The sequence below is a fragment of the Alosa pseudoharengus genome, unplaced genomic scaffold, assembly GCF_046254945.1.
Source record: "Alosa pseudoharengus isolate Yale_2024_CS ecotype anadromous, Long Island Sound unplaced genomic scaffold, YU_APseudo_1.1 YU_APseudo_1.1_scf_21, whole genome shotgun sequence".
In the NCBI taxonomy this organism is placed as follows: domain Eukaryota; kingdom Metazoa; phylum Chordata; class Actinopteri; order Clupeiformes; family Clupeidae; genus Alosa; species Alosa pseudoharengus.
Genome location: NW_027468674.1, coordinates 25,961,650 through 25,989,488, shown reverse-complemented (window position 1 = coordinate 25,989,488; position 27,839 = coordinate 25,961,650). Strand labels below are relative to the sequence as shown.

General features: G+C 42.0%; 2 protein-coding genes and 1 non-coding gene across 8 annotated transcripts in view; 1 reads left to right on the top strand and 2 right to left on the bottom strand.

The window, feature by feature from the left end:
* Positions 1 to 2,451, bottom strand: part of ep300a (EP300 lysine acetyltransferase a) — a 29,710-nt gene extending 27,259 nt beyond the window's left edge. Inside the window, exon 1 of the mRNA XM_076298336.1 lies at positions 2,162 to 2,451. Coding sequence (XP_076154451.1) covers positions 2,162 to 2,255 — 94 coding nt within the window. The 5' untranslated portion in view covers positions 2,256 to 2,451. The remainder of the gene's footprint in view (positions 1 to 2,161) is intronic.
* A 12,866-nt stretch (positions 2,452 to 15,317) lies between these two features.
* l3mbtl2 (L3MBTL histone methyl-lysine binding protein 2) lies at positions 15,318 to 27,648 on the top strand. Of its 6 annotated transcripts, none has more exons than XM_076298298.1 (18): positions 15,318 to 16,052; positions 16,677 to 17,087; positions 17,301 to 17,463; positions 17,700 to 17,833; positions 18,823 to 18,934; positions 19,170 to 19,249; positions 19,566 to 19,683; positions 19,860 to 19,994; positions 20,272 to 20,360; positions 20,714 to 20,963; positions 21,387 to 21,454; positions 22,159 to 22,263; positions 22,545 to 22,692; positions 22,987 to 23,069; positions 23,241 to 23,475; positions 25,626 to 25,724; positions 26,454 to 26,696; positions 27,051 to 27,648. In XM_076298298.1, the coding sequence occupies exons 2-18, from the start codon at positions 16,692 to 16,694 to the stop codon at positions 27,197 to 27,199; spliced, it is 2,607 nt and encodes an 868-aa protein (XP_076154413.1). In that variant the 5' UTR covers positions 15,318 to 16,052; positions 16,677 to 16,691; the 3' UTR covers positions 27,200 to 27,648. The 6 variants fall into 6 exon arrangements, with proteins under 6 accessions (XP_076154413.1, XP_076154412.1, XP_076154415.1 ...); XM_076298297.1 differs by having other exon boundaries at positions 15,318 to 16,097; XM_076298300.1 differs by having other exon boundaries at positions 15,318 to 17,066.
* On the bottom strand, positions 15,682 to 15,753 carry trnaq-cug (transfer RNA glutamine (anticodon CUG)). Its single transcript has one exon. It is a non-coding gene; the product is annotated as a tRNA-Gln (tRNA).
* Positions 27,649 to 27,839: the final 191 nt, after the last annotated feature.

Here is a 27,839-nt window from a genome sequence, read left to right as displayed (position 1 = left end):
AAATCGCCATTATCTGAGCTGTTATCTGATGGATGAATGACAACATCTGAGGGTAATATAATTGCCAACACTACCCCGCCCCCCACCCACCCGAATCCAGCCAGACCAATCTGAGCCAAAATGCATACATCACTTCAAACGTCTTGCTGACAAATGGGACTGTCAGCCATTTCGAATCACAGTCTGTCCCCTGTTTTTAGAACTACGGGAGGAAACAAAACGGTGAATCGCTCAACTTCATAACTTAGGAGTTGACTTAGGAATGCAAATGGCATTATGGAACAGTTTCACGGCATGGGATGAATCTTGCCAATTATATTAACTGGCGATGGAGGAGAGATCTAATTTGGATTATTAATTCAACAAACGTGTTGTCGGCCAAAAGACGTGAACAGGCATTAACGACCCAAATCGTGTTAAATTATGCATAATCAGTAAAAAATGAACATCTGCCATGGACAAGGAGAAAAGCACAGTGGTCTGGCATAGTGAAGCAATGTTTAGGGCTCTGAGCAACCACAGATGAACATCAGTGTTTACAATAAAAAACGAGGGTGTCACAGTAGTAGTGGGGCAACTTTTTCACACTTAAGACATTATCATTAATTGTTCAAAACTTCTTAATGAATCATTTTACATTTCAACATGTCAATTTATTCAACATGGAGTTTAGTTATGAGCTTATGAGCTAACTTACCCCACTATCCGAAACTCTCTTACACAACAAAGTCTACATCCCATTTAATGAAATCACATCCTCACTTTTCTATAATTCTGTGAACATAAGATATGGGTTCTTAAATTAAAATGCAAAAATCGGAAGGGAGCTTCATCCCAGTCGATTGAAAGTGAACAATAGAAATCAAGATGCAAAGAAAAAAAATGACCGCACATAACTGGTGATTTCTGAGCTAACTTCACAGACTTTTTCGTTCTCACAAGTGGCCTTATATACCACAATCCGCGTGATAGTAATGGCTTCAAATGACCACCGATAAAGGTTTGTTTCGGGATAGCATATACGTAGGGTAACAAGTTTAAGTTTATTGTGTTCGGAAGCTCCAATCTACCAGCTCAGTTAGCTTAAAGCCATCTACTAGCCAGCGAACTAACAATGGCAGGGTGCACTGCTAAGAGTTGCATGGGCCTGCGACACATCAATCTGTTATTAGCTAGAAACCAGTTTGGACTGTAGAGCTAACAGAAACACATAACGCCAAAGCTTGCCAGCTTAGAAAACTCTATCTGATCACGACAAATTTGTATTATAAATATATCCAGTAAACAGTACTGAGGGGAGCAATTAGACCGATTGGCGAAAGCGAACAAAGTTCGAAAGATGATAACTTGCTAGTTAGCTAACTAGTTTGCTAATTAGCGTCGAATGCCAAAGGCTAACCTAGCCAATAGGCTTTTTGTCGCTAATGTTGTTGAAACGGTGTAGCCATTCTTGCTAGGTTAAATAGCACCTAAGCTAAGACTATGCATTGTTGATTGACGGACAAAGTGTCATTACCAAATCTGCCTCTGCTGTTTTTAAAGATTTGAAGCAACACTTAGTCAGCTAGTTGGATGAGTTGTATCTCATTTTTTCATTGCTAGGTGAGAAAATATTATTTGCAGTTGCTTGAGATTTGACTTCGGAGGCAACTTGCAAATTACTCAGCAAGCGTCTTTTATAAACTAACGTTAGCATTAAGAAAACAATTTGGAAGAGTGAAACCTGTGCTTTGAAAATGAAAAAAAAATGCTCCAAGACATGATGAGTGGATAACTGGCAGTGACTAGTCGAGGAGCATTCAAAACAATCATGGAAGTAATGCAATACACTGAGCTGCTTAACCTCTACCAATAGTCAAAGCGATAACACAAACTGGCTCAGCTGGCTAACAAGCTAGCTAACAGCGTTAGAGAAATAGCGACCACAGCTCTGGCTAGTAAGCTAGCTGGTCTACTGTGTCAAGCTAGCGTAAGCTAGTCCTGTTTAAGTCCCTCATATAAGCTAGCAAGCTTGGTAGCTAGCTAGCTAGCTTGCTACGACAAAATAGAAACCATCACTCGTCATTCCTCCAAATTAATATTTTTAGAAGCATTGGTTATTAAATTTAAAATGATTAAAATTATACAAGACAACATTCGAGAAAATAACTATTATGTTTACCGTTTCCATCGCTGGCGGAGACAGAAAGTGCCGGAGAGGATAGTTTAGGCCTCTTGGCTGAAGGCGGGCCAGAGTCCAGAACGTTCTCGGCCATATTTTTTACGAATTAAAAAATATATATCCACAGAGATAATCGTCTTCGCCTGTTTTCGAAGGTTGTTTTTCGTTTATCTTCATAAAATTTGACTTTTCCCCCTCCTTTTTGGGGACGAAGGGGGGGAAAGTCCCGTGTACAAAATACTCCTCTTTCCTGGGTTCGCCTCTCGATTTCAGCTTCGGCGTATCAACCCCCCTCCCCAGTCGGATTTTTTGTTCTTTATAAATTTCTGCAAGCGGCGGAGGAGGGAGGGGGAGTCGGCGAGAGGGAGCCACACGTAGCGGCTTTCGACCTCGAACTCGTAAACAGTTTTCATGTAAGAAAATTGTCCCAAAGAATATGCTGTGGTATGTGTTATTTGTCTTTTTAACCACTCTGCGCAAGGAAGTGAGGGTTTATTTCGGGGATCCTTATTACGACGTGTGTTGGTATTTACAGTGCCCCAGAAGATATGGAACGGTCAACAAAATATTTCTTCATCTTTGTAAATTATTTCTTATCATCTTTAATGCGAAGTTACCTTATAGTTTCCACATATGTCTAATCGGATTTTTTTTATATCGGTTAATGATCCAGTTTGCACCACTCTAGGCCTTTTTGTCCTCCAGTCCAATTAAAGGCAGATTCAGACTTTTCTAGACAATTATTATTGTCATTTGAATAACTTGACAAATACTAGGGCACCTGGGCCTACCTACACCAGTGCAGTGCCATTGTTTTTGTCTAAACCTTCTGACCCAAAACAGTTAAAGAGAATTTGATTGTAGCCTGCAATTTACTTTGGAGCCATGCATTGCACATTAAATAAGCTTCTGGCCTATCAATAAATGCATATTTCTTTTATACTGTAAGTAATCTTTCTAAAACATAGGCCTACATGTAAAACCGAGAGCCTTTCAAAATTAAGACCAACAGTTAGCAAGCCAGTTTTTTTTACTAAATGGCTGTGTTGGCTTCATAGGCTAACTATTTTTTGTACAGAATGTTATAGCATATTCTTATAAACTTTTTTAATGCCTAGGTCCTAGATTGAGGATATTTGATCTGGCAGTAAGCCTAACAGGTCAGCCTAGTTGAACTGTTCAAAGTTGTTCAACAGTTTTGAGGAGAGATGCTGGCACACAGTAAGAATAGGCCTACCCTTTTGTCTTTGCAATTCATTTCCATTCTCTATAATACCACATTAAACTACTAGGGGTGTAGGTACACAAAATCACGGTTTGGTGTGTAGGCCTACCCCGGTTTTGAAGTCACGGTTTGGTTAATTTTTAGCATGGTAAGCATGTAGGTTCTGCAGGCCCAAAATGCACTGACAATATTGCTGATGTGCAACGGGAATAGTATTTTCAAAAGTTTCAAATGTTTTTTTTTTTTTTTTTTGAAGTTAATTGACTAAACTGACATATACTGCAATTTAATGTGTTTGTTTGGGAACTAAAATTCTAAACATGGTCCACAGGCAAAAAAGCCTACTGTTGAATACTGTTAAAGACTGCATTCGGTACACATCTGTATTGAACCTTACGTCCTGTACCTAACGGTTCGGTACGAATATGTATACCTTTGCACCCCTATTAACTACATGAGCAAATCCATGTACAGAATAAAATATTTTTTTGTAGCAAAAACATCAGGTGAGTGAATAGATGGCATGGGCTGGCAGCCAGGAAAGCTATGGGATACTTTGCGTGACTCTTCATTGTCCTTCACCCACAACCCTCTATTGTCCGATCTGTGGCAAAAAAAAAAAAAACTTTAACTATACACTGCTTTGTGTCTCAACATTTTACATTAATTTATTTGTTTTATGCCAAGCAAAATAGTACTGTAAGCAGAAGCAAATGAAGGAATTTGAATGCAAGATCATGATGCTCAGTTTCAAATCCACAAATGGTAAAAAATTGCAGGTGCATAACATCAGGCTCAGTTAAGGAATTGATCCAACATTTATATTATAATCCCTAGTTCTAGAAGGCCTAGAAGTGTCCAAAGCATTATACCTCAATTCATTGTCCCTACCCTCTTTTTGCATCAGAGTATCTCCATTGGTGCATTAACTATCATCTAATGGTCCCTTCAGACTACAAGACTTTTCAGTTACTGACAGGAAAGTGCTAGTCACACACAGTCTGGGAAAACGTGATTCAATGAGAGCAAGAGCCACAGATAGTTGCAGACTGCTCAGTACCGAGCAGATTTGAATGCTAAACCTGTTGGCTACACCAACTTTGAGCGACGACTAGGAGCATGAGTGAACTGAAGTGAATTTTGCAAAGACTTCCAATCTACCCAGGCTTAATGCGAATGATTCATATACACCCCTCAACACTGACAGGTAGTCACATCTAGTTTTTATTTGAAATATGCTACTCAGTCCAAATAAAAAAATAATAATCTTCAATCAAATAATCTTCAAAGAACTCATGAAAACCCAGCTCTTCAGAGAGTACTTCCTCTCCTAGCACCACCAACAACTGAACATGCTTAATCTAGCACTTACCACTTGACTACCTCCCTGTAGAACTGTCACTCGATTTGATATGAGTAGTACTTATTGCTGCACTAACATGTCCTTATCCCACTGCACCTTGATTGTTTTTTTGTAAAAGGCTTTGGATAAAAGCATCAGCTAAATTGTTAAATGTAAATGTAAATAATTGTCCAGCACACAGAATACACATATGTTTTGCAAAATAGGCCTACGGTGCATTGTTGAGTCATGAGTTATGATTAATTATTGTTTATGTTGTATAACACACCCCTTATTTGAAACATTAATATGGGGGAAGGGGTTGACCTGTAAGGAAATTTGTTTTCTGCATTTTGTGCACACATTCAAACACACATACACTTAATGTACAAAAGATAACATTTAGACCTTAAGCATGAGTGTACCTGTGATTTTGTATGAATATTATAGCCCTTTGTTTATTTTCAGAGGATAATAGATACCAGACAGACAGTGTTATATATGTTAACTATAGTTAATATTTTGTATTTTATGCAATTGAATGCCCTTATCCCTCAATTAAGTTACTATTCTGTTCTCCATATCTAGATTCAGTCCGATAGTGATGCAGAATTACAGTTAGTTCTATTAAAGTTCAATATGCGCTGAGTGATGCACTTTTCTGACCGATCATGGCATGGTGTAAAATGTTATAGTCTTAAAAGTTAAAAAAGTAAAAGTTATAGCCTTTGTTAAACATTCATTTTACTCTGTACAAATTTCAGACTTTACCAGCACCAGTGACCCCCAGACTCTCATATGTCCTCAACCATGATAAGTATCTCTTTATTTGTTCTGTTCCTTTTCTCCATGATCCAGGCACCTCTTCTGATTTCTCCCCATAACATAATCTTCCACACATCAGAACCTGCTATCCCCCCATGCAGTTTTCCTTTCATTTGCCAGTCTCAAATAGCCTTATCTTTGAAAATCTGCCAAAATTCCAAAGCCTCTTCATTAATGAAGATAAGACAAGTGTTTTATGGGTACTTTTTAATAAAGCTGCCAGATGAGAACCAGTGAGGCATCTGTTTCTCATGTTTCTATCCTCCTGCACAGTTTTGCACTTCTCTTTCTATCCTGGTCAAGGCCCGTTTTTACAGTTCTGTGTAGAATGTATTGCACACTATGTTTCTTTGCTTCAACACGAACACAGCGTTTTAGGTGTCCAAAAACGATAATTTTTGAAAGCGGGTTCCAAGGTGGGTACTTTTGAAAACCCTGTTTTCTTCATGCCGTGAGACCATCAAAAATGGCATTTTAGTGACAACATAGGCCCACCCCCAACCTCTGACTCTTAAACCCAGCTGCCCTCGACATGACACTCATAGTATTGCCTAGAAATACTAGTTTTCATACATGACATTACCTACGATTATACTCAGTAAACATCACAACTGGTGCTGCACAGCACCAATAGCTTATCATGACTTGGTAAACAGTGTTTTTCCTACTGTATGTGTTTTCTCAATGCATTGCAATCCTACTGTCAGTGACTGACGCGAGAGAACTAGCCAGAAGTTATTAGGGAAGTGCGATGTAAAAGTGAGAAATACTAAGCGGAGAGTCTGATCACCTCACCTTAGAGCAGGGGTGGGCAACTAATTTACCCAAGGGGCCACATGACATACTGGGACTGTTGAGGAGGGCCGGACCCAAAATACCGAACTCAAGTCTGAACTCAATTCTGTTCAATTCTATTCTGTTCTTGTATAACATTAAGTAAATCATATGGTTTTGTTTACTAGTCGTAAGAACAGATGAAAATGTGAGGGAGACAAAGGAAAAACAGCAATATTATTTAGTCTATGTCCAGTATTTAATCCTCATTCTCGAAAATGATTTTTTGACATTGACATTTTTTTCAGTTTTCAAAGACTGATATAAAAAAGTACTACAATATCTATATAATTAGGCTAGGTCATGAAAATGTGAAGGAGTCAGTACAACCGATAGGCCTGTGCCACCATTTCATCAACACTCAGCAATATTTCATCATTAAATCATTACCATCATTAAATTAACTCTATGCAGAATTAGACTACGAAAATGTGGAGCAGACAATAGTAGGCTGTCATTAGTTAATCAACATGCACAAAGAAAACTTTTTTAAAAATGTAGGCTATGTTTTTGCTTTAACTTTATGCACATAACTGTGATTGGTCAACTCGCTCTGTGTGTTGAGCCGGCTGCTTCAAGCAACCTGTGGGTAGTAGCATCATACTAGTTCGCTAACATAAGCTTTGCAAATAAACTCACATATTTTGGTTACAATTACGGGGTTATCCGATTGTAAACTGTCTATCTGCCAGTAACGTTTTGAAATGAACACTTCGTATCGCCAACGAGCAGCAGTAGGAGTTCGTTCTAACAACCTTTGCGGTGGTGAGCGACGCAGACATAAGAGACACAAAACTTTGAAAGGTTTACGCCGACGTAAAGGCAACTGCATTGTGTCGACGCAGAAGCATTCTATTCACCAGCACATCAGTGAGGGTGTTTACGTCGTATGCATCCACGCACAAATGTATGGGCGTACAAATAGCAGTCGCTTTCAAAATAAAAACAACGATATTGATTTGCATGCATTATCTCTATGCTAGGCTCTTGACTATTGTTCTTTCATGGACCATACGCGGGCCGGTCAGGGAAAGCCCACGGGCCGGATGTGGCCCGCGGGCCGTATGTTGTCCATGTATGCCTTAGAATGACTATTATTCTGAGCTGTCCATGATAAGATATGTCAGCATGTAGGGGTGGAGAAGTTCAGCCATATTCAACAACAGCTGAATTGAGATCATTTGGCATTTGACAATAACTACAGTGGCCATATCCTCCAACCAGCCACAATTACTCTAAGCTATCAATTTCTCATCACTGTTTTGGTCCTTCGAGCCAGAGCAGAATTCCACTGTGTTGAGTGCAGATGTACCTATATAATACAGTAGGGTTGGGCACTGAAACATGTTTATTGTACCGGGTCCAACATAAATGGCACCTATTTCAGTGCTACTTAAATCCCCAGCTTTTTATTTAAACATCTAACATACATGTAACAGAAGCATCACTGCAGATGATCTTATATCACCAGTGCCTACAGTTAGCTAACAGAAACACATTAACATGCCTAAAGCTAAATGTTCAAAAATATGGCAGTATTTCCGAAGAAATGCTGACTCTGGCGTGCAACATAATGTTTAAAAATTATTTTGTGGACTGCTGATTTAGGTGCTAGCATGATTATTAGCTGAATACAATGTGTTATATTTATCAAATATATTAGGAGGTCAACTGGGGAAAAGTGTATCATGCTTTAATTTTTGCAAATGTAGCAGATATCAGCTATAAGATGTATGTGGAGATGATGAGAGGTCTATGTTGCTAAATAAAAGGTGTCACTTCTGCCGATATATTCCAACAAGGCACTATATGAAAGGGCCCTATCCGTCAGAAACGGATGGTTTAAATACAACAAAACAGTTTTACACTTAGTTATTCACTTTCACTATTCAGTCCTTAGCACTCACCCCCCCCCCCCCCCCCCACACACACACACACACACACATACACACACCTACATGACTTTTAGCACTTTTACATCCCTCTCCTAGCCTGACGAGCCAGACCCACATTACAATGTAGGTTCTGGGCACTCACCATTCGCAGTGCTCAGTGCGAGGGGTGGGATAATCAGTTGTCTTTCAAATTCCCTCTGCACGCAATAGGACAGCGGCAGCGCTATGAGTCCCATGCGTTTCCCACCAGCAGAGCTAGTTGGCTAGTTCAAACGTTTGCCAACTTAATAAAAGCTTAACTCGTGTCACACTGTTCGCCAACAGCAACATCCATCTTATTTGTTTTCAAGTAGCAGGGAATTCAAGCCAAACCGTTGCAACTCTGCCATCAATCATTATGTTAAGCCCACCTAACGACTCTATACACGATTTCATTGGCCTGATTGAGTTTCGATTTCTGGAGCTCACAAGCCAACGGAGAGTTGCTAGACTAGCCCTGGCAGCAAATGTAATTGCTGCCACTAGGGGCGCGTCTAGATTTCTAGGCTATCCCTCTCCCTATGCTACAGACCTTTTATTTATTTTCTTATTTCATTTCATCACACGTCAAAACACACACACACACACATATCTGACTTTCTCCAACTTTTGCACATCTCCATAGAACGTTTTATTTATTATTTTTGATTTCTCCTCCATCTATCTACCCATGTCCTTGATTGCCTAGCCTTTCTGCCCCCCCCCCACCACCCCCCATCCCCAACACATGCACAAAAAACACACACACTTACATCATCACCTCACATACATACAGCACACTGCTTGCTACAGTAAGCCTTCTACATACTTGCTGCACACTGCCCCCCCCCCCCCTACATACACAGCACATTGTCTTCAGGATCTTCTCCAACACACATCCTCTACATACTTACAGCACACTGCCCCCACCTACCCACACACACACACACACAGTCACTGCTCCACTCCCCTCCCGCCCACACACACATCTTCACTGTCATCACCCACATACATCATACATACAGTACTCTGCTTGCAATAGTAAGTCCCTTCACCATACTTGCAGTACACTGCCCCCCCTCTCCCCTACATACACAGCACATTATTTCATCAGGAAGCTTCTCCAACACACATCCCCAACATACTTACAGCACACTGCCCCCCCCCCCCCCCCCCCAATACACAGCACATTGTCTCATGACATATTGCACACTGCCCTCTCCCCACATACACAGCACACTATCCCATCTCCCTTGTCATCCCCCCAACACACACACCAAAACCCCTGGCAGTTGGGTTAGCCCCATGAGCCGTGGATCTGCCCAAGGTTTCTTCCTTAGTAAGGGAGTTTTTCCTTGCCCCTGTTGCTCTTGGGTGCTCCTTGTTGGTGCCCCCGCGCCTTTCTTATGCAGCCCTCGCCACTTAATCTACTAAACCCCTCCTAAGCCCCAAGGTGAGTTGCACAGTTTTGAAAACGAACGTTAAGGGTTGTTTTAGGACATGTTTGAGTAGCCTACTACAGTATGCCTGTTGGCAGCCACCCTGAGCAGTCAAAGGTGATTCAAAACGAGTCAGAAAAGTCGAGACAGGACCAATCATCAAAATTTCGGTGTCCACCACTAGTTCATCCAAAACAAACCAGAAAAGGGCCTTAAAGTGCTAAAAAACGGAATTTTCACTTACATCATCACCTCACATACATACAGCACACTGCTTGCTACAGTAAGCCTTCTACATACTTGCTGCACACTGCCCCCCCCCCTACATACACAGCACATTGTCTTCAGGATCTTCTCCAACACACATCCTCTACATACTTACAGCACACTGCCCCCACCTACCCACACACACAGTCACTGCTCCACTCCCCTCCCGCCCACACACACATCTTCACTGTCATCACTCACATTACATCATACATACAGTACTCTGCTTGCAATAGTAAGTCCCTTCACCATACTTGCAGTACACTGCCCCCCCTCTCCCCTACATACACAGCACATTATTTCATCAGGAAGCTTCTCCAACACACATCCCCAACATACTTACAGCACACTGCCCCCCCCCCCCCCCCCCCCCCCCAATACACAGCACATTGTCTCATGACATATTGCACACTGCCCTCTCCCCACATACACAGCACACTATCCCATCTCCCTTGTCATCCCCCCAACACACACACCAAAACCCCTGGCAGTTGGGTTAGCCCCATGAGCCGTGGATCTGCCCAAGGTTTCTTCCTTAGTAAGGGAGTTTTTCCTTGCCCCTGTTGCTCTTGGGTGCTCCTTGTTGGTGCCCCCGCGCCTTTCTTATGCAGCCCTCGCCACTTAATCTACTAAACCCCTCCTAAGCCCCAAGGTGAGTTGCACAGTTTTGAAAACGAACGTTAAGGGTTGTTTTAGGACATGTTTGAGTAGCCTACTACAGTATGCCTGTTGGCAGCCACCCTGAGCAGTCAAAGGTGATTCAAAACGAGTCAGAAAAGTCGAGACAGGACCAATCATCAAAATTTCGGTGTCCACCACTAGTTCATCCAAAACAAACCAGAAAAGGGCCTTAAAGTGCTAAAAAACGGAATTTTCACTTACATCATCACCTCACATACATACAGCACACTGCTTGCTACAGTAAGCCTTCTACATACTTGCTGCACACTGCCCCCCCCCCTACATACACAGCACATTGTCTTCAGGATCTTCTCCAACACACATCCTCTACATACTTACAGCACACTGCCCCCACCTACCCACACACACAGTCACTGCTCCACTCCCCTCCCGCCCACACACACATCTTCACTGTCATCACTCACATTACATCATACATACAGTACTCTGCTTGCAATAGTAAGTCCCTTCACCATACTTGCAGTACACTGCCCCCCCTCTCCCCTACATACACAGCACATTATTTCATCAGGAAGCTTCTCCAACACACATCCCCAACATACTTACAGCACACTGCCCCCCCCCCAATACACAGCACATTGTCTCATTATATATTGCACACTGCCCTCTCCCCACATACACAGCACACTATCCCATCTCCCTTGTCATCCCCCCAACACACACACCAAAACTCCTGGCAGTTGGGTTAGCCCCATGAGCCGTGGATCTGCCCAAGGTTTCTTCCTTAGTAAGGGAGTTTTTCCTTGCCCCTGTTGCTCTTGGGTGCTCCTTGTTGGTGACCCCCCCCCCCCCCCCATCCCAATGCGCCTTTCTTATGCAGCCCTCGCCACTTAATCTACTAAACCCCTCCTAAGCCCCAAGGTGAGTTGCACAGTTTTGGAAACGAACGTTAAGGGTTGTTTTAGGACATGTTTGAGTAGCCTACTACAGTATGCCTGTTGGCAGCCACCCTGAGCAGTCAAAGGTGATTCAAAACGAGTCAGAAAAGTCGAGACAGGACCAATCATCAAAATTTCGGTGTCCACCACTCTAGTTCATCCAAAACAAACCAGAAAAGGTCCTTAAAGTGCTAAAACCCGGAATTTTCCTTTAATAATGCAGTTAGGAAATGACTTGGGTTGCCAAGTTGTCTAAGTACTGCAGCATTGTATGGAAAGGGATGGAGTTACCAATGACCGGCATGGTGGAGGAGCTCAAATGTGCTAAGACCAGTCTGGAGACTCTGTCACACTCCAAGGATCCAGTCATCAAGATCACTGCCCCGTTAGTGAAAACAGGAAGGAAGTGGAATCAACAGGAAGCAGTCAGGCATGCTCAAGGTGCACTACATAGACATATTGTTCGGTAGGTGCAAAATGGACAAGCCAGACTTGGTCATGGTGCTAGGTGGAAAGCATAGGGTAAGTCTACAGCACAGAAGACACAGATAAGTCTACAGCACAGAAGACACAGATAAGATAACCAGCTTTGTTGCGAATGGCAAGCAACATGTTTAACATTGAGCAAGCAAGACGTTCGACGGTGTCTCAAATTAAATGAGGACAATGGATATACTGGCATGGTGTTGAGAAGAGGAAGTTCAGCTGGAGAGAGGCCATGGATCCTTACCACATTACATTCATTGCAGCCACTTATGATGTTTTTCCAACTCAACAAAACCTCAATCAGTGGGGTGGTGAAGACAAAAGCTGTCAGCTGTTTTGTATGGGTCATGGCTCTTTAAAGCATATTCTGTTTAGATATAAAATAGCCTGACCCAGGATCGCTACACCTGGAGACATAGTCAGATTTTAAAATCATTGGTGTGTTTGCATGAGAACAGAGTTAAATCTTTGCTAGGAATTTACAGGGACAGTAGAATTTTGTTTCTGAGAGACAGAAAAGTGGCCATTGGGCAAATACAAGCAATATACAGGAAGTTGTGGCAAAGCACAGGATTAGAAACTCCTGGTGGATGTCAGAAGGCAACTGCAAGTGCCACAGTATATTGTTGTGACTGCTTTGAGACCAGACATGGTGTTGTATTTAGCGTGTGAGTGCATTGTCTGCTAACTTGAAAGGAAAGGAAGAAGTCAACGTATGCAGAACTGGTAGCAGAAGTAAAGCACACACATGCCCACTAAACCCATGTCAGTGTGATCAAAATGTCTCTCTGGAACTTCAAAAGTCTCAAGTGGAGCCGCCTTGGAGTGGCGGTACACTTTAACTTGCTGGCATTCCATGCAGGCAGCTGCCCACTTACAAACATCTTTCTTAAGGCTGTGCCAAACGGACTTTGCTCCCACCATCTTCTGTGATGCTTTCCTGCCAGGGTAGGAGAGGCTGTGAATGGTGTCAAATACTTGCCTGCACTAACCATATTGTACAATAGGCATGGGCTGGCTGTAGAGAGCACTGAAATGTTGGTCTAATAAAAGAAAATAATTTTGCACCAGAAGTTGAGTGTGTGATGAGAGTGTTTCTTTTGATTGAAATCATTAAAGCAACACCAAAGAGTTTTTTGTAGCTTAAAATAATGTTTCCAAAATCGTTTCAGTGGTTCATCAACTTGTAACAGGGTGAACGGCACTTCTGCATTCGCTTCACAGCCCTCTATCGGCTATAACCGCACTATGTAAGTTTGCCAGATTGGGTAGCGGATCTGTAGTTCGATGGAATGAGACATAAGAAACTACAAATTTGACTTGCATCTGATGTCGCAATACATCGTACTTTCAGAAATCGTGCAATATATTATACCTTGTCTATGGACATCGTTATTTGCAAAGCCGGTGCTGGATAAACAAATAGCGTGCGTGCTCCAGAGGGAAAGTTCTTTGGTGTTGCTTTAATCAGTTGGTTTATCTCAGAAATGTTTACCCCATTGTTTTCCCCGCTGCATGACAAATGTGTGTTGTAATCTCTGAAATGAAGGCAAGTTGACTCCCTCTGCTATTGGGATGACCAAGGGTCAGACGTCTTGGCCTGGCAAAAGAGGCTTGTGGTCAACAGACATTGATCAGAAGGGTCAGTGGTGGGCAAGCGTGGATTCACCAACGGCACCTTAGTGTCAGTGAAAACCTAAACCCTCCCTAGTTTGGCAGCCTTTCCCTTGAGCACCAAATAAAGTGGACGCATTAAGTGTGGCATGTGGGGCTAGACCATGGTAAAAATTCACCATGCCCCAAAACTGCTGCTGTGCCCTGACAGTTATTAGCTTTGGGAACTGCCTGATCGTCTCCACGTTAGCATCCAAAGGCACCGCCTCCTCACTGCTTAAGAAGACAATGGAGCACAACCCAACCTGGCATTTGGCTGGGTTGATGAGCACAAAGCCACTCAAATAGGACCCTGAGGTGTTATACATGTTCAACCCTGGATACTGCCACTAAGATGTTGTTCAGGTAAACAAAAAGGAAAAGCAAGTCACAGAAGACACTGTCCGTGAGCCGTTGGCAAGTCTGTACTGCATTATTCAGGCAGATGAACCCAAATAACCCAAACAGGATGATAACAGCAATCTTAAGGACATAACTTTCCCAACGCTCTGGATGGAGCTACTATTGTCAGCCTCCAGAACCGTTGAATTTCCAAGTCTGTTGCAGGCAAAATGCTTACCCATGGCCCAGTGGCACAGGGATTTGAAGGATGCATTGGTTACGAACCACAAACTGTCCACACAACCAACGCCCGTCACAGCTAGTCAGCCTCTTCATTTCCAGACTCCTTGGAATGACAGACTAGGCAACACCTGGTAGTGTTGGGCCTATAACAAGCATGGTAGTAGCCCTTCTTTCTTCTGCTGCACTGTAATGATGACCGCTCTCTCTGGATCACCCATTTAAAGGGGAAATAGAGACTGAGAGCATAGGTTTAATTGCCTGCACAAGAGAACTTTTTAATCATGATCAAAACACTTCAGTTCAGTTCACTGTCAGTTCAAGTGCACAGAACAACGTTGCAACCCAAAAAACATCATCAATTAAAGATACAACAACATTGTCAACCGTATGACACTGCATTTAGAATGCCACATGCTACACCAAGCTTTCCAGTTTTATTCATATTCTGTAGATTTTTGTTAAAAGATTTGTTCACGTACATTCATAGCCTGAAATATATAACACTGTCTTCTTAAAGATGGCAAAAGTACCTTTTTATGGCCATTGACAGTAGGCCTAATTCAGCCTTTAAGGGTAAAATGATATCCTATCCTCCATATATACACAGGCCTATATATTGCTCTGTTAAAATATTTTACACCAATTTGTCAACAAAATGAAACAAAAATATGGAACCTGACTTTTGTTCAAATTTCTGTATTTGAAAAGCATGCACATTAGCTAGATAATGCCTCGTGTTTAAATTTAACATTTCAGGCAAAATTATGGTTTAGTGGGCCTAAACCTAAATCCTACAAAAGAATATTCACAAGAACATTTGGCCTGGACATGTATTGCTAGCTTTGGAATAGGCTTAGTCTGGGTGAATCCAGACAAACCTGTTAGCAAATTTGAATTTGCTTTATGATGACCGATAGAGCAGTGCATTCAGCACAACCAGTGGATTGTGATGGTGACAGGGTTAAACAGATATGGACGTGTATTTTCTTTGAAATTGAGTAAACAACTGTATTTAAAACCTTTGTGTAGCCTACAAGAAAGATGTAGGCCTACTTGCTGCACCTCTGAAAAAAATGGTATAGTTTAATGCACCAATTTATGTTTAATTTCACTGCTGGTTATGCCCCTGGAAGTAGTCATAACTCACTGGAGCCTTTCCAGACACACTCAATCCTAATTGAGACTTGAGAACCAAGCTAGGCCTACTCCCTTACAGACTTGATTCTCCATGAATTCCACAAACCTACATCAATGAGTAATTTGTATGTATAGTGATGATGGTAGGTTATTTACAAAGTCATCTGCGGTAGTAGTTGCTTTTTTGGCAGATGATAGAGCGTGGATGGTCGCGGCAGGACATGTTCAAAAGTTAGGTTCTACCGAGATTTGAACTCGGATCGCTGGATTCAGAGTCCAGAGTGCTAACCATTACACCATAGAACCTCTATAGGAACGTTGCACGTCTCGGATCAAATTGAAAAAGCAATAGTATTTCCTTACAGTTTTTTAGATATTGGTTCTAACATATTTATTTTTTAAGAACTGCACTATGTAGGCCTACGTTAATTAGGACAATAGCGTGTATTGTGCACTTAAAACGTCTACAATGTGTTGTTAACATGATCGTATGCCCAAACTGGTACCGCTTGGCGGCGATGTTGAGCCATGTAGCCTATGTTACGGTCTTGCGATTTTCAACATCGTCGAAGAAGAAATTGGAACGTTTTCGAGTGGTGGATAAGGTGAGTTGATGTCTATCCAGGCTGTTTCACTTGTCATTAAAACAGGTAACATATATCAATGTATCGCCATATTCAGTTGTTTGGAACAACTTAGGGTTTAAATGTGTCTACAACTGTCCAGTCTATTTTTATTGAACTCTGATGCTCTGTGAAAAAGACCATGCCATGGATTGTTGGGGATGGTCCGAAGGCAGGATAGTTCTCGTGTTAGGATAGTAAAGCTAAATCTAAAATGTTGAAGTCTTCATACGCAAGTCTTTTTAATGTCCCTGCATACACCAGTTTGAAATATGGTGCTCTCAAGGCCATGTCTGTTATGTGGCACTCTTAAAAGGTCTGACTTGGAGACCACTCATGCTGCAGATGAAGGCTTGGCGTAAACCTTGTTTTTAACCCACTGTAGTTTTGCACGCAAAACTTGGAGTAGCCTAAAAGAAGACAGGGGCAAGCTGCATTTGCCTTTCATTAAGTATGGTATCATGTCTACATTAAATGGAGTAGCGGTATTAATCTGATGTAGGCTATTTCATTCTCCAAACACAGCCATTTCATTCTCCATACACAGCCATGTGAATGTCACAAGGATATTCTTAGCACACTCATTATGTTTCCTCTGACATCCAGCATTAGGCGAAGACCATGCCGAACCGCTGTTGTGCATATGGCTGTGGAAAGTCCTACGATCAGAATGTGACACTCTTCCGCTTCCCCAAAGACCCTGAGGACTTTCAGAAATGGGAGAAACAGGTTCAGAGGACCCGCAGTAACTGGGTCGCCAAACCCTTCTCCCACCTGTGCAACGAGCACTTTGGCAAGGACTGCTTCGAAACCAGACCCAACTTCATTAACAAGACCCAAGGAAACAAAGGCCTGAAGCTGAAAGAGGGGGCCGTGCCGACCGTGTTCATCCGCCCCCCGTGCAGATCCTGTGGGGGCCATGGCACAGGCTGCCCAGTCTGCACCCCCAGAGGGAAGCGCCAGGGTCTGTGCATTCAGCCAAGGGATTGTGGCACGGTGTGTAACACCAACAGAGAGGCAGGTTACATAAGAATACTTCTAAACAAATGTGTGTAATCTAACGTGGATCTAATCTCATCTTGGATGACTTGGGTGTGGATTGTGTTTATATGCAGTTTTTATTATGGCTATTGTTTCGTTGTGCATACAACAGTATAATCTCTATGATTGCGCATACAAGCATATAATCTCATTAAGGGACAGGTGATTAATTGTTTTTCTCTCTTTCAGGATGATGGGCCTAAATGGGCTCCGGCTTTTGGTAGTTCAGAGGAAGAGGAGGAAGATGATGATGATGAGGAGGAGGAGGAGGAGGAGGAGGATGAAGGTGAAGAAGACATGGAGGATGAGGAGGGAATGGAGCCATTTGATGAAAAAGACAAAGATCTTCCTGGTGAGAAGATAGGTGGGGGTTGTATAGGTGCACCGCAGTAATATGTGCGGTGTTTGGAAGATGATAGATTTTTATACCATTTTTATATATCTAGTGTTTGTGTGCCATTTTAAATAATCTGTATTTTATTCTCTCTTTAATCACTCAGAATATGCCATTGCTTTCACATACCACTAACAACACTTTAGTTGTTATTTCCCTCTCACTACTACTCCCTTTCTACCCTTCTTACTCAGCTGTCTGTGAGATGTGTGGGACCACAGGCACCAAAGGTAACTTCTACTCCAAAACCAAGCGATTTTGCAGTGTCTCCTGCTCACGGTCCTTTTCTTCCAACTCTAAAAAGTCCTCCATTTTGGCTCGACTACAGGTATTTATGTCTCTCTCACTGTCATATACCAAAAGTCTCTCAGCCTTCTATCTCTTTATACTTACCTGTGTTTTTCCTTCTATGGTAAACTATATTAGCAACTCCCATTTTGCCAAATGAGTGTGGAGAGTCACTGTGACCAAACAGAGTTGTAGGTGAACATTAATTATGTTGTTATTAGCCAATCTTTGCCCATGGTGAGATAGTGGATTATATGGAGTGCTTACAACGGTTGTACAGTGGTGTGTTTGCCCCCTTCCTGATTTCTTATTTTTTGCATGTTTGTCACACCTAAATGTTTCAGATCATCAAACAAATTGAAATATAAGATAAAGATAACACAAGTAAACACAAAATGCAGTTATTAAATAAAGGTTTTTATTATTAAGGGGAAAAAAATCCAAACCTACATGGCCCTGTGTGGGAAAAAGGGTTTGTCTCCCATGTTAAATCATAACTGTGGTTTATCACACCTGAGTTCAATTTCTTTAGCCACATCTATGCCTGATTAATACCTGTTCTTAATCAAGAAATCACTTAAATAGGACCTGCCTAACAAAGTGAAATAGACCAAAAGATCCTCAAAAGATAGACATCATGCAGAGATCCAAAGAAATTCAGTAACAAATGAGAAAGAAAGTAATTGGGATCTATCAGTCTGGAAACAGTTATAAAGCCGTTTCTAAAGCTTTGGGACTCCAGCGAACCACAGTGAGAGCCATTATCCACAAATGGCGAAAACATGGAACAGTTGTGAACCTTCCCAAAAGTGACCGGCCGACCAAAATTACCCCAAGAGCGCAGCTTTTTCACTCCACTGTTAACTTTGACAGTTACTTTAAATAACATGTTCCGGTGGACTATTAAAATCCTGTTGGGTTGAAGATTGAAAACATAAGTGGCATATCACAGTGGCCTTTCAAAAGAGTTGTTAGCTGCTAACTGTCAATAACTCACTTTGTTTGGTATGTTCTTTGGTATATTTACAGGGAAAACCGCCCACAAAGAAAGCTACAGTGTTGAACAAGACTGGTTTTACAGGTATCCTCCCCACCCAGCCTGTGGTACCTCCACAGGATGCTCCAGCTGTTGGGAAAGAGGGTGAGAAAAGTGTCTTCCTTCATTACAGTTTTGACTCTAGCAATTTACCTCTCTCTGTCTCTCATTTTTAGATTCAGAAAAGAGAACTATAAGAAACCCAAACTAGACTCTCCACATGTACAGAACAAGAAGAACTATTTGAAAACATTTGCCTTTTATACATTATTACTCTAGGTCATGAAACATTGCAACGTTTCTAACACATATCTCTGCTTCTCCACGTCCCTCCCCCAAGCAGCAACACTGAGTTTTGATTGGGGTGGTTATCTGGACAAACACGACAATCCTGCAGCATCAGTGTCCTCCTTTAGACATGTAAGGCTCTTTCATTACTCTAAAGGGATGTTTCTTTAGTCATGTCATATGATCCAGTTAAATTCTGATGTTTGAATGAATTCCTGTTTTACTCTAAAAATCTTTTGGGTTCCGCAGTGGATTATGGTAGATGATTTCAGCTGGTTGATGATTTGGAGGTTTAGGTGGATGATTTCTTCTAAGTACCCTTCCTTTTGAATGAATGAATAAATGAATGAATGAATGAATGAATGACTGATTGAATGACTAATTGTTTGGTAGGTTGGTCAACACTCTGAAACATGAGAAATTAACGTCAGGCTTCTGTTGTCAACAGGTTCCTCTTTCAGACAAGTGGGACGACATCAGAGAGGGTATTAAAGTGGAGATTGTCAACCACAAGGCTACTTTCCACGGCAAGGTCTATTGGATCGCCACCGTTATCAAACTAGCAGGTGAGACTGTGATGTTCTTCACTGGGCAATGGCTCTGTTTGTTATTTTTGTGTGATACTTAATGTTTCCACTGAGGTCTTAACTATTGAACTCAACTGCTAAATAAACCAGACTGATAAAATGTTTTTTGCACTGAAGAAATGGTTGCCTACTGGTGTGTTTGTATTCCTAACTAGGTTATAATGTCAAGCTTCGCTTTGAGGGCTTTGAAGAGGACAGCAGCCATGACTTCTGGTGTAACCTGGGCAACGCAGACATCCACCCAATTGGCTGGTGCGCTGTAAACAGCAAGCTACTCGTGCCCCCACCCTGTGAGTCAGCAACTTCTCAGGCTCCCTAGTTCACAGCTATTTTTTGTCTTCCTCTTACAGTATTTGTTTACAGCTGTGTTGTGACTGCATACAAAACATTTAGCAAATCATATTATGGCAAATAATATTTTATTTGCATACACAAACTATTGCAAAGAATGTACTGTATATATCTCAGGTGTTGTCTAATACTAATTAATGGTGTACAACACATTCTGGGTATTAAATTGCGGTTACAGGGAATAATGATGTTTGGACTCTTCTTCCCCCACCACAGCTCTGCATCAGCAGCTGGCGGACTGGAAGACCTATCTGATGAAGAGGCTGGTTGGAGCCCTCACGCTGCCTGTGGACTTCCACATCACGGTGAGAATGGCAGCTCTAAACCCCTCTCTCATGGCTTTTATGGAGAGTGGAACTGTATCAGATTCAGAAACGTGCTTTATTGGCCAAGTGTGTTGATGGACCGAATTACTTTGTTTCCGGCTGTTGGTGTGAATTAATTTATATAATCTAACATCTTGACATCTGAGCATAATATAATCAACATTATAGACAATTAGACAAAATAGACAGTACAGGATAATCAGACAATGTTAATATTATTTACATCAGGACACAATATACAAATGAAATACCCACTGTATAAGAAAGTACCATAACTCATAGATTCACTTGCTGCCTTTTCTCCCTCTACCTGTCTCTGAATCTTGGATCAGTTGGCGGATGCGATGCGATGCCCCTTTCGCCAGGGTATGCGTGTAGAGGTGGTGGACCGGGCACTGGTGAGCCGGACGAGGCTGGCGATGGTGGACACGGTGGTTGGGGGTCGACTACGGCTGCTGTACGTGGTGGGTGGCCAGGTGGCCAAAGACCAGGAGTTCGCAGACTTTTGGTGCCACATATACAGCCCTCTGGTGCACCCAGTAGGCTGGTCTTACAATGTGGGCCACCTCATCAAGGATGCAGGTAAATGGAGCTTTGGATACAGTTTAGGCTTTCTATTTCTGCATAGTTGTGCGCATTTATTTTTTTTGTATGTTGTCCTTAGATGTCATTATAAACATAAATACATGTCCACTTATAAAAATGAAAGATTGGCTGTGGGCCTTTTTTGTTTGAGAATTCTTAACTGGTCACGGTCTGTACATTTTAGCAGGGTAGCTATTAAATCCTGAGATAACACAATGTGTATTGTGATTGAGCCTGGGATAGAGCTGCTGGCACACCACTGTGGTCATTATTTAAATCTTGTAATGAATGTAAGCTGTGACACAGTTGTGAAAGCCTTGTCAAAGACGTTATTTTTTGTAACATGGTTTGCTTCCCAACCATGTAAAGTTTTAAATATTTGAAGATGCTGTTCTTTTGTTTGATTTGTATATTTAATAGGATATCCTGAGCACTCACCAGCACTCAGCAAGTTGTCTTCTGAAAGTTTCCCAAGTTTATTCAAGAAGGTGAGAGAGAGAGGGGTTTTTGCTTGTGGGTGCTGGACTGAAACGGCTTTATCTGTTAAACCCTGATTTGTGAGATTTTAAATCAAAGTCAGTTTGACACTACAGATGATTCTCAACATCTCATTCCACTTCTATGCAGACGACTCAACTGTATTTCCCACTGAAGTCTAGGGACTCTCTACAGTCTCTCCTGGACTGTCTGGAGGATATTAAAGGCTGAATGGCAAATAACTTCCTCCAGTTAAACAGCAACAAAACAGAAGTTATGATCTTTGGCCCTCCCAAATCAAGACACACTCTTGTCAGCAAATTAGATCACCTTGTCCCATATTTCAAGTCCCATGCTAGAAACCTTGGTGTTATTCTTGATTCAGAACTTTGTCTTGACAAGCAAATCTGTGCTGTTGTCAAAAGCAGCCTTTATCAGTTTTATCAGTAATTGCCAAAAATCAAACCTTTCCTGTCTTTTTAAAGATCTTGAAAAAGTCATCTATGCCTTCATTACATCACGACTGGACTATTGCAACTCTCTATACCTAGGCCTTCCCCAGTCCCTACTAAATCGTCTTCAGATGGTTATAGTGTTGATCAGTTTTGCATTCTCTGCCAAAGCATGCTGTGCATTTTACACAGTGATACTAAGTATGATGGCTGACTACCGGTGATACTACTGAAGTGATACTGACTGCATGTATGTGTCTCAGCCCAGGAGCGTGTACATGGAAGGTGGCTTTTTTGAGGAGGGGATGAAGCTGGAGGCCATTGACCCTCTGAATCTGGGGAACATCTGTGTAGCAACCGTGCGGAAGGTTGGTCACTTCTCCTTCAGTCAAACCGCTAGAAAGTGTTTTGCTTTCATGGTTTTTGACCTGCCGGGAATAGTATAGTTATTTTCTGCATAGCAAATTGTGTTGCCTTTTAAAAAAGGGTTTGCATTATGAGACAATGTAAAAAATTGGTATCTGTCCAAGGTTTGGTGTAGTCTCCTTGTGTTTCATTAAAATATTTTAAAGCAAATTCTTTTTGTACCTGAAATGTTATAATATTTAACCGTATTTCTGAGCTGTGTGGTACTTGTGTCTTGTCGTAGGTACTTCTGGATGGCTACATCATGGTGGGCATTGATGGTGTTGAGATCGGCGATGGCTCTGATTGGTTCTGCTACCATGCCAGTTCGCATGCCATCTTGCCCACGGGATACTGTGATAAGAACAACATCCCCCTCACCGTTCCTCCTGGTAAAGCTCACCTTTCTCATGGTCATGTGAGGTGAAGCACCATTTGGTTTAGCTGGGTAGAATGTCCCAAACGATACTAAACTGAATCCGGCCCTAAAAACTTAACTGACTTAAGGGTTGTAACAGAGCATTGTCTTTGAAACTTTATGCATTTGGCTTTAGATGAAGCCGTAAGTAGAGGTGTTTTTATAGAAGATCATTAAATATACAGTTTTTAAACCAACTAGACCTAAATAATCAGAATAAACATGGGTATTAGGTTATTTATTTTATACTTATTTTGAATTCTAACAGGTCAAGACTCTTCAACTTTCACTTGGGATACATATCTGGCAGAATCGTGTGCAGTAGCTGCTCCTAAAAGGCTTTTCAACACTGTGAGTGCTTTGAGAGCTCCTCAATGAATATTTCGTTTACGTAGTTAATGTGTGTGTGTGTGCGTGCATGCGTGCGTGCGTTCTCTAGCATCTCTCGGCTAGATACAGGAGGGGTGTGAGTTCCCCAGCTGTGTCATGTGTTTGCATGTCACGCCATTTGTTTGTCCCCAGGATGAGGTGGGCCACGGGTACATCCCTGGCATGAAGCTGGAGGCTGTAGACCTGATGGAGCCGCGGCTGGTGTGTGTAGCCACTGTCGAGAGCTGCGTGGGACGCCTGCTGCTCCTGCACTTCGACGGCTGGGAATCCGAGTTTGACCAGTGGGTGGACTGTGAGTCTCCAGATATCTACCCAGTTGGCTGGTGCGAGCTCCACGCTTACCAGCTTCAGCCACCTCTCAGTCAAGGTATGGGGAGGACAAAGCCAGTGGCATTGTGTAGCTAGATTTCATGTAGTTTCTCATATATAGGTGCTGGTCATATAATTAGAATATCATGAAAAAGTTGATTTATTTAAGTAATTCCATTCAAAAAGTGAAACTTGTATAATGTATACATTCATTCCACACAGACTGTTTATTTCTTTTAATTTTGATGATTGTAACTGACAACTAATGAAAACCCCAAATTCAGTATCTCAGAAAAATAGAATATTGTGAAAAGGTTCAATATTAAAGACACCTGGTGCCACACTCTAATCAGCTAATTAACTCAAAACACCTGCAAAGGCCTTTAAATGGTCTCTCAGTCTAGTTCTGTAGGCTACACAATCATGGGGAAGACTGCTGACTTGACTGTTGTCCAAAAGACGACCATTGACACCTTGCACAAGGAGGACAAGACACAAAAGGTCATTGCTTATGAGGCTGGCTGTTCGGAGCTCTGTGTCCAAACACATTAATAGAGAGGTGAAGGGAAAGAAAAGATGTGGTAGAAAAAAGTGTACAAGCCATAGGGATAACCGCACCCTGGAGGAGATTGTGAAACAAAACCCACAAAAATGTGGGGGAGATTCACAAAGAGTGGACTGCAGCTGGAGTCAGTGCTTCAAGAACCACCACGCACAGACGTATGCAAGACATGGGTTTCAGCTGTCGCATTCCTTGTGTCAAGCCACTCTTGAACAAGAGACAGCGTCTGAAGCATCTCGCCTGGGCTAAAGACAAAAAGGACTGGACTGCTGCTGAGTGGTCCAAAGGTATGTTCTCTGATGAAAGTAAATTTAGCATTTCCTTTGGAAATCAAGGTCCCAGAGTCTGGAGGAAGAGAGGAGAGGCACAGAATCCATGTTGCTTGAAGTCCAGTGTAAAGTTTCCACAGTCAGTGATGGTTTGGGGTGCCATGTCATCTGCTGGTGTTGGCCCACTGTGTTTTCTGAGGTCCAAGGTCAACGCAGCCGTCTACCAGGAAGTTTTAGAGCACTTCATGCTTCCTGCTGCTGACCAACTTTATGGAGATGCAGATTTCATTTTCCAACAGGACTTGGCACCTGCACAGTGCCAAAGCTCCCAGTACCTGGTTTAAGGACCATGGTATCCCTGTTCTTAATTGGCCAGCACGCCTGACCTTAACCTCATAGAAAATCTATGGGGTATTGTGAAGAGGTAGATGCGATAGGCCAGACCCACAATGCAGAAGAGCTGAAGGCCACTATCAGAGCAACCTGGGCTCTCATAACACCTGAGCAGTGCCACAGACTGATCGACTCCATGCCACGCCGCATTGCTGCAGTAATTCAGGCAAAAGGAGCCCCAACTAACTAGGAGCCTCATACTTTTCATGTTCATACTTTTCAGTTGGCCAACATTTCTAAAAAATACTTTTTTGTATTGGTCTTAAGTAATATTCTAATCTTCTGAGATACTGAATTTGGGATTTTCATTAGTTGTCAGTTATAATCATCAAAATTAAAAGAAATAAATATTTGAAATACATCAGTCTGTGTGTAATGAATGAATATAATATACAAGTTTCACTTTTTGAATGGAATTACTGACATAAATCAACTTTTTGATGATCTTCTAATTATATGACCAGCACCTGTTAATAATATAGCATAGCATATATATGTTATAGGTACTTGTAGCGCATGCATGTGGTGAATGTAATTGTTCTGCAGATGATAACAATCAGTCTCTTAGGCTTATGTTGTGTTGGGTTTCGGAAAGATCAGCTTTGATGGTGTAATGTAGTCTTTAAATACACATACCTGGCAGCAATCAAGCATGCGTCATAGAGATAAACCATCAGCATTGTGGTGCCCAAAAGAGTAGATAGATACTTTATTGATCCCCAAGGGGAAATTCAGGAATTACAATTGCAAAAGGAATTTTAATTTTGAATACAAATGTGTAAAGTGTAATTGTTTAAGTACTATATAACATGAGAGTTTGTAAAACATTTGACTGTGTGTGTTTCTTGTCCCAGCTTATGGGAAACTACTGACCTGGTTTGACTATCTAGGGGGAAAATGAATGATAACCATTGATGGATGTGGCAGTAGATAATGTGTAATGAATATTGAAAATTGATGTAGGTGTGTTTGGCCTCTTTGCAGAACCTTCGCAGGGGCAGGAGCGCAAGAAGACTAACAGACCATACTCAGGAAAAAAGAGTAAGTCTGCGCCAGGTAATAGACAGCCTGACACCATCGAACGTGAGTTCATATCAGCCTACTTGTGGTGGAAGTGGATGGGGATTTAATAGCAGTTCTTAAAAAGAACCTTCATTTTTATGATTTGTAAGTCTGAATGTGTTTATAATTGTTTCCTACTTTAGTAGGAACTAGAGTTATCATAAGACCTCTTACCATTTATTAAAACAAACACAAAAACACACCTCTTCTTGCAAATCTTTTGGGGGAAAAATCTGCTAGGGTATGTAAACTTAAGAGCAAAACTAACTGTCAAGCAATATATTCATTCCCAGCCCTACTGCACCACTGTGTCTTCAGAAGTATCAAAGTGATTTCCCTTTGTTGGTACATTTTCTGTGTATGTGGTTGGTATGCTTACACATTCCATGGGTGTTTTCAAGGAAGATGGCGCAAGCGGAAATGGATCTGGTTTTTTCTGAACTCTGAATCAGTGCTTTAAAGCACTGTCCAAAAACACTGTTTCACACTTCAAAACACTGTTTGTGGACAAAACATAATGGTGTGGTGTGGACATGCTGGGGACAATTTTAGTGGGCCTACTTCCATCGGAATCATTTTGATTTTCCACTCAAGCTTATGTATTATAAATAGTCTGAATGACTTGATGAGTTTGAGTGATCGATGTTCCCAACTTTAGTTTGCCCAGCTGTACATGGCAAAATGGAAAATAGTCAGTGGTTAAATAGTTGATTCAGTGTGGAGCTGTTCTTAACATTTGATGTGTTTCAGGGAAAAGGACCATGAAAAGGAAGAGTAGCTCCACCACGCCACCCAAACAACCCCAGAAGCAGGATGATGCACCTTCCTCAGACAAGCAGGATGAGGCCGTCGACCAGGCTGTGGAGGACCCATCCTCAGACAAGCAAGAGGCAGTCGACCAGGCTGTGGAGGACCCATCCTCAGACAAGCAAGAGGCAGTCGACCAAGTTATGAACCTAAAGACTGAACCAGAGGAGGAGCCAACGGAGGAGAGTATGTGTGATTTAATTTACCAGTGGTCTTTTAAAAACCCCATGGGAGTTCGATACAGTATCCTTCCATTCTATTTAGGGATTTGCAGTCTTGTACACTGCTAAGAGGATACATAGTTGACATTTCATATATGACTCCTGAAATAATATAAACTTAATATAAACTTAAACCGTATACAGAGGCCCAGAGATTCTTCCAGAGTTTAGCCAGCTCTGGATTTTTCAACTTCAGCATGACCGCTTAACTTGCATCACTGTGTGGGTGTGTATACATAAGTTAGTGGTGTCTGCATTTCTTCATTGGTTAAATTTCTCTAATGTACATTATCTTCTGTTCCACCCGCTCCCCCAACAGTAATTGCTGTGAAGGTTAAAGTGGAGGAGGTGGAAGCGGAGATGCCCATCACCTCCTGCCCGTCGGACACCGAGGTGGACACCCCAGAACCATCAGTGGCTGACGTCAAGAGGGAGGAAGACGTGACACAAGTGGAGGGAGCGGTGTGACCCCCTCCTCTCTGTGACCAGAACTCTGTGAAGTAGACATCCTCGGGTCTTTCAGGACTATGGCACAGTCATTAGTCGTGTTGCCTGCGGTTACGCACTTCAGGGCAGATGCGCAGTGGTCTTTTCATGATGGCCACCACCGTACAGACTGCATTCGGAGAGGAAAACCAAAATGATTCACAGCATCCATACCAAGTGGTTGCTCAGATGTCCCCATTCCAACTCCACTCAGATGAGTCCTGCCTATTGTGTATGTGGGCTGTGTAAGCCGCTCAGTGAGATGTTACCTCCCCATTCATGGTTGTCTTGTATCACAGCTGTGAGATGCCACTTGTAATAGAGCAAGGAGTGCTCTATCACAGGAGGGATTATTACTTTTGTTGAGACTTCAGTTATATCTGTTTAAGGTTGCTTAGAAGATAAATAACATTAAAGTGAACTTTGTGTAACTTTTTTAATGGTTTTGAAGTGTTGAAGAGTTTGAGGAGTTTTGTCACAATCTTGTTGGCAGTTAGCTTCAAGATTTTACCTTGTGTAATCCAATAAGACAAGCATTCTATCGTCAAAACAAGTAAAAATGTTCTATCAAAACTCCTATTGGAGGAGAGAAAATAAAATGTTCCTTTATCCCCATTCTTAT

What these genes read in the sequence shown, in the direction of transcription:
- l3mbtl2 (XM_076298298.1), top strand. Translation starts at nt 16,692, where the DNA reads ATGCCGAACCGCTGTTGTGCATATGGCTGTGGAAAGTCCTACGATCAG. An exon ending in CTGTGGACTTCCACATCACG is followed by an intron (nt 20,361 to 20,713) that starts GTGAGAATGGCA and finishes ATCTTGGATCAG; the next exon opens with TTGGCGGATGCGATGCGATG. An exon ending in CCACCTCATCAAGGATGCAG is followed by an intron (nt 20,964 to 21,386) that starts GTAAATGGAGCT and finishes TATATTTAATAG; the next exon opens with GATATCCTGAGCACTCACCA.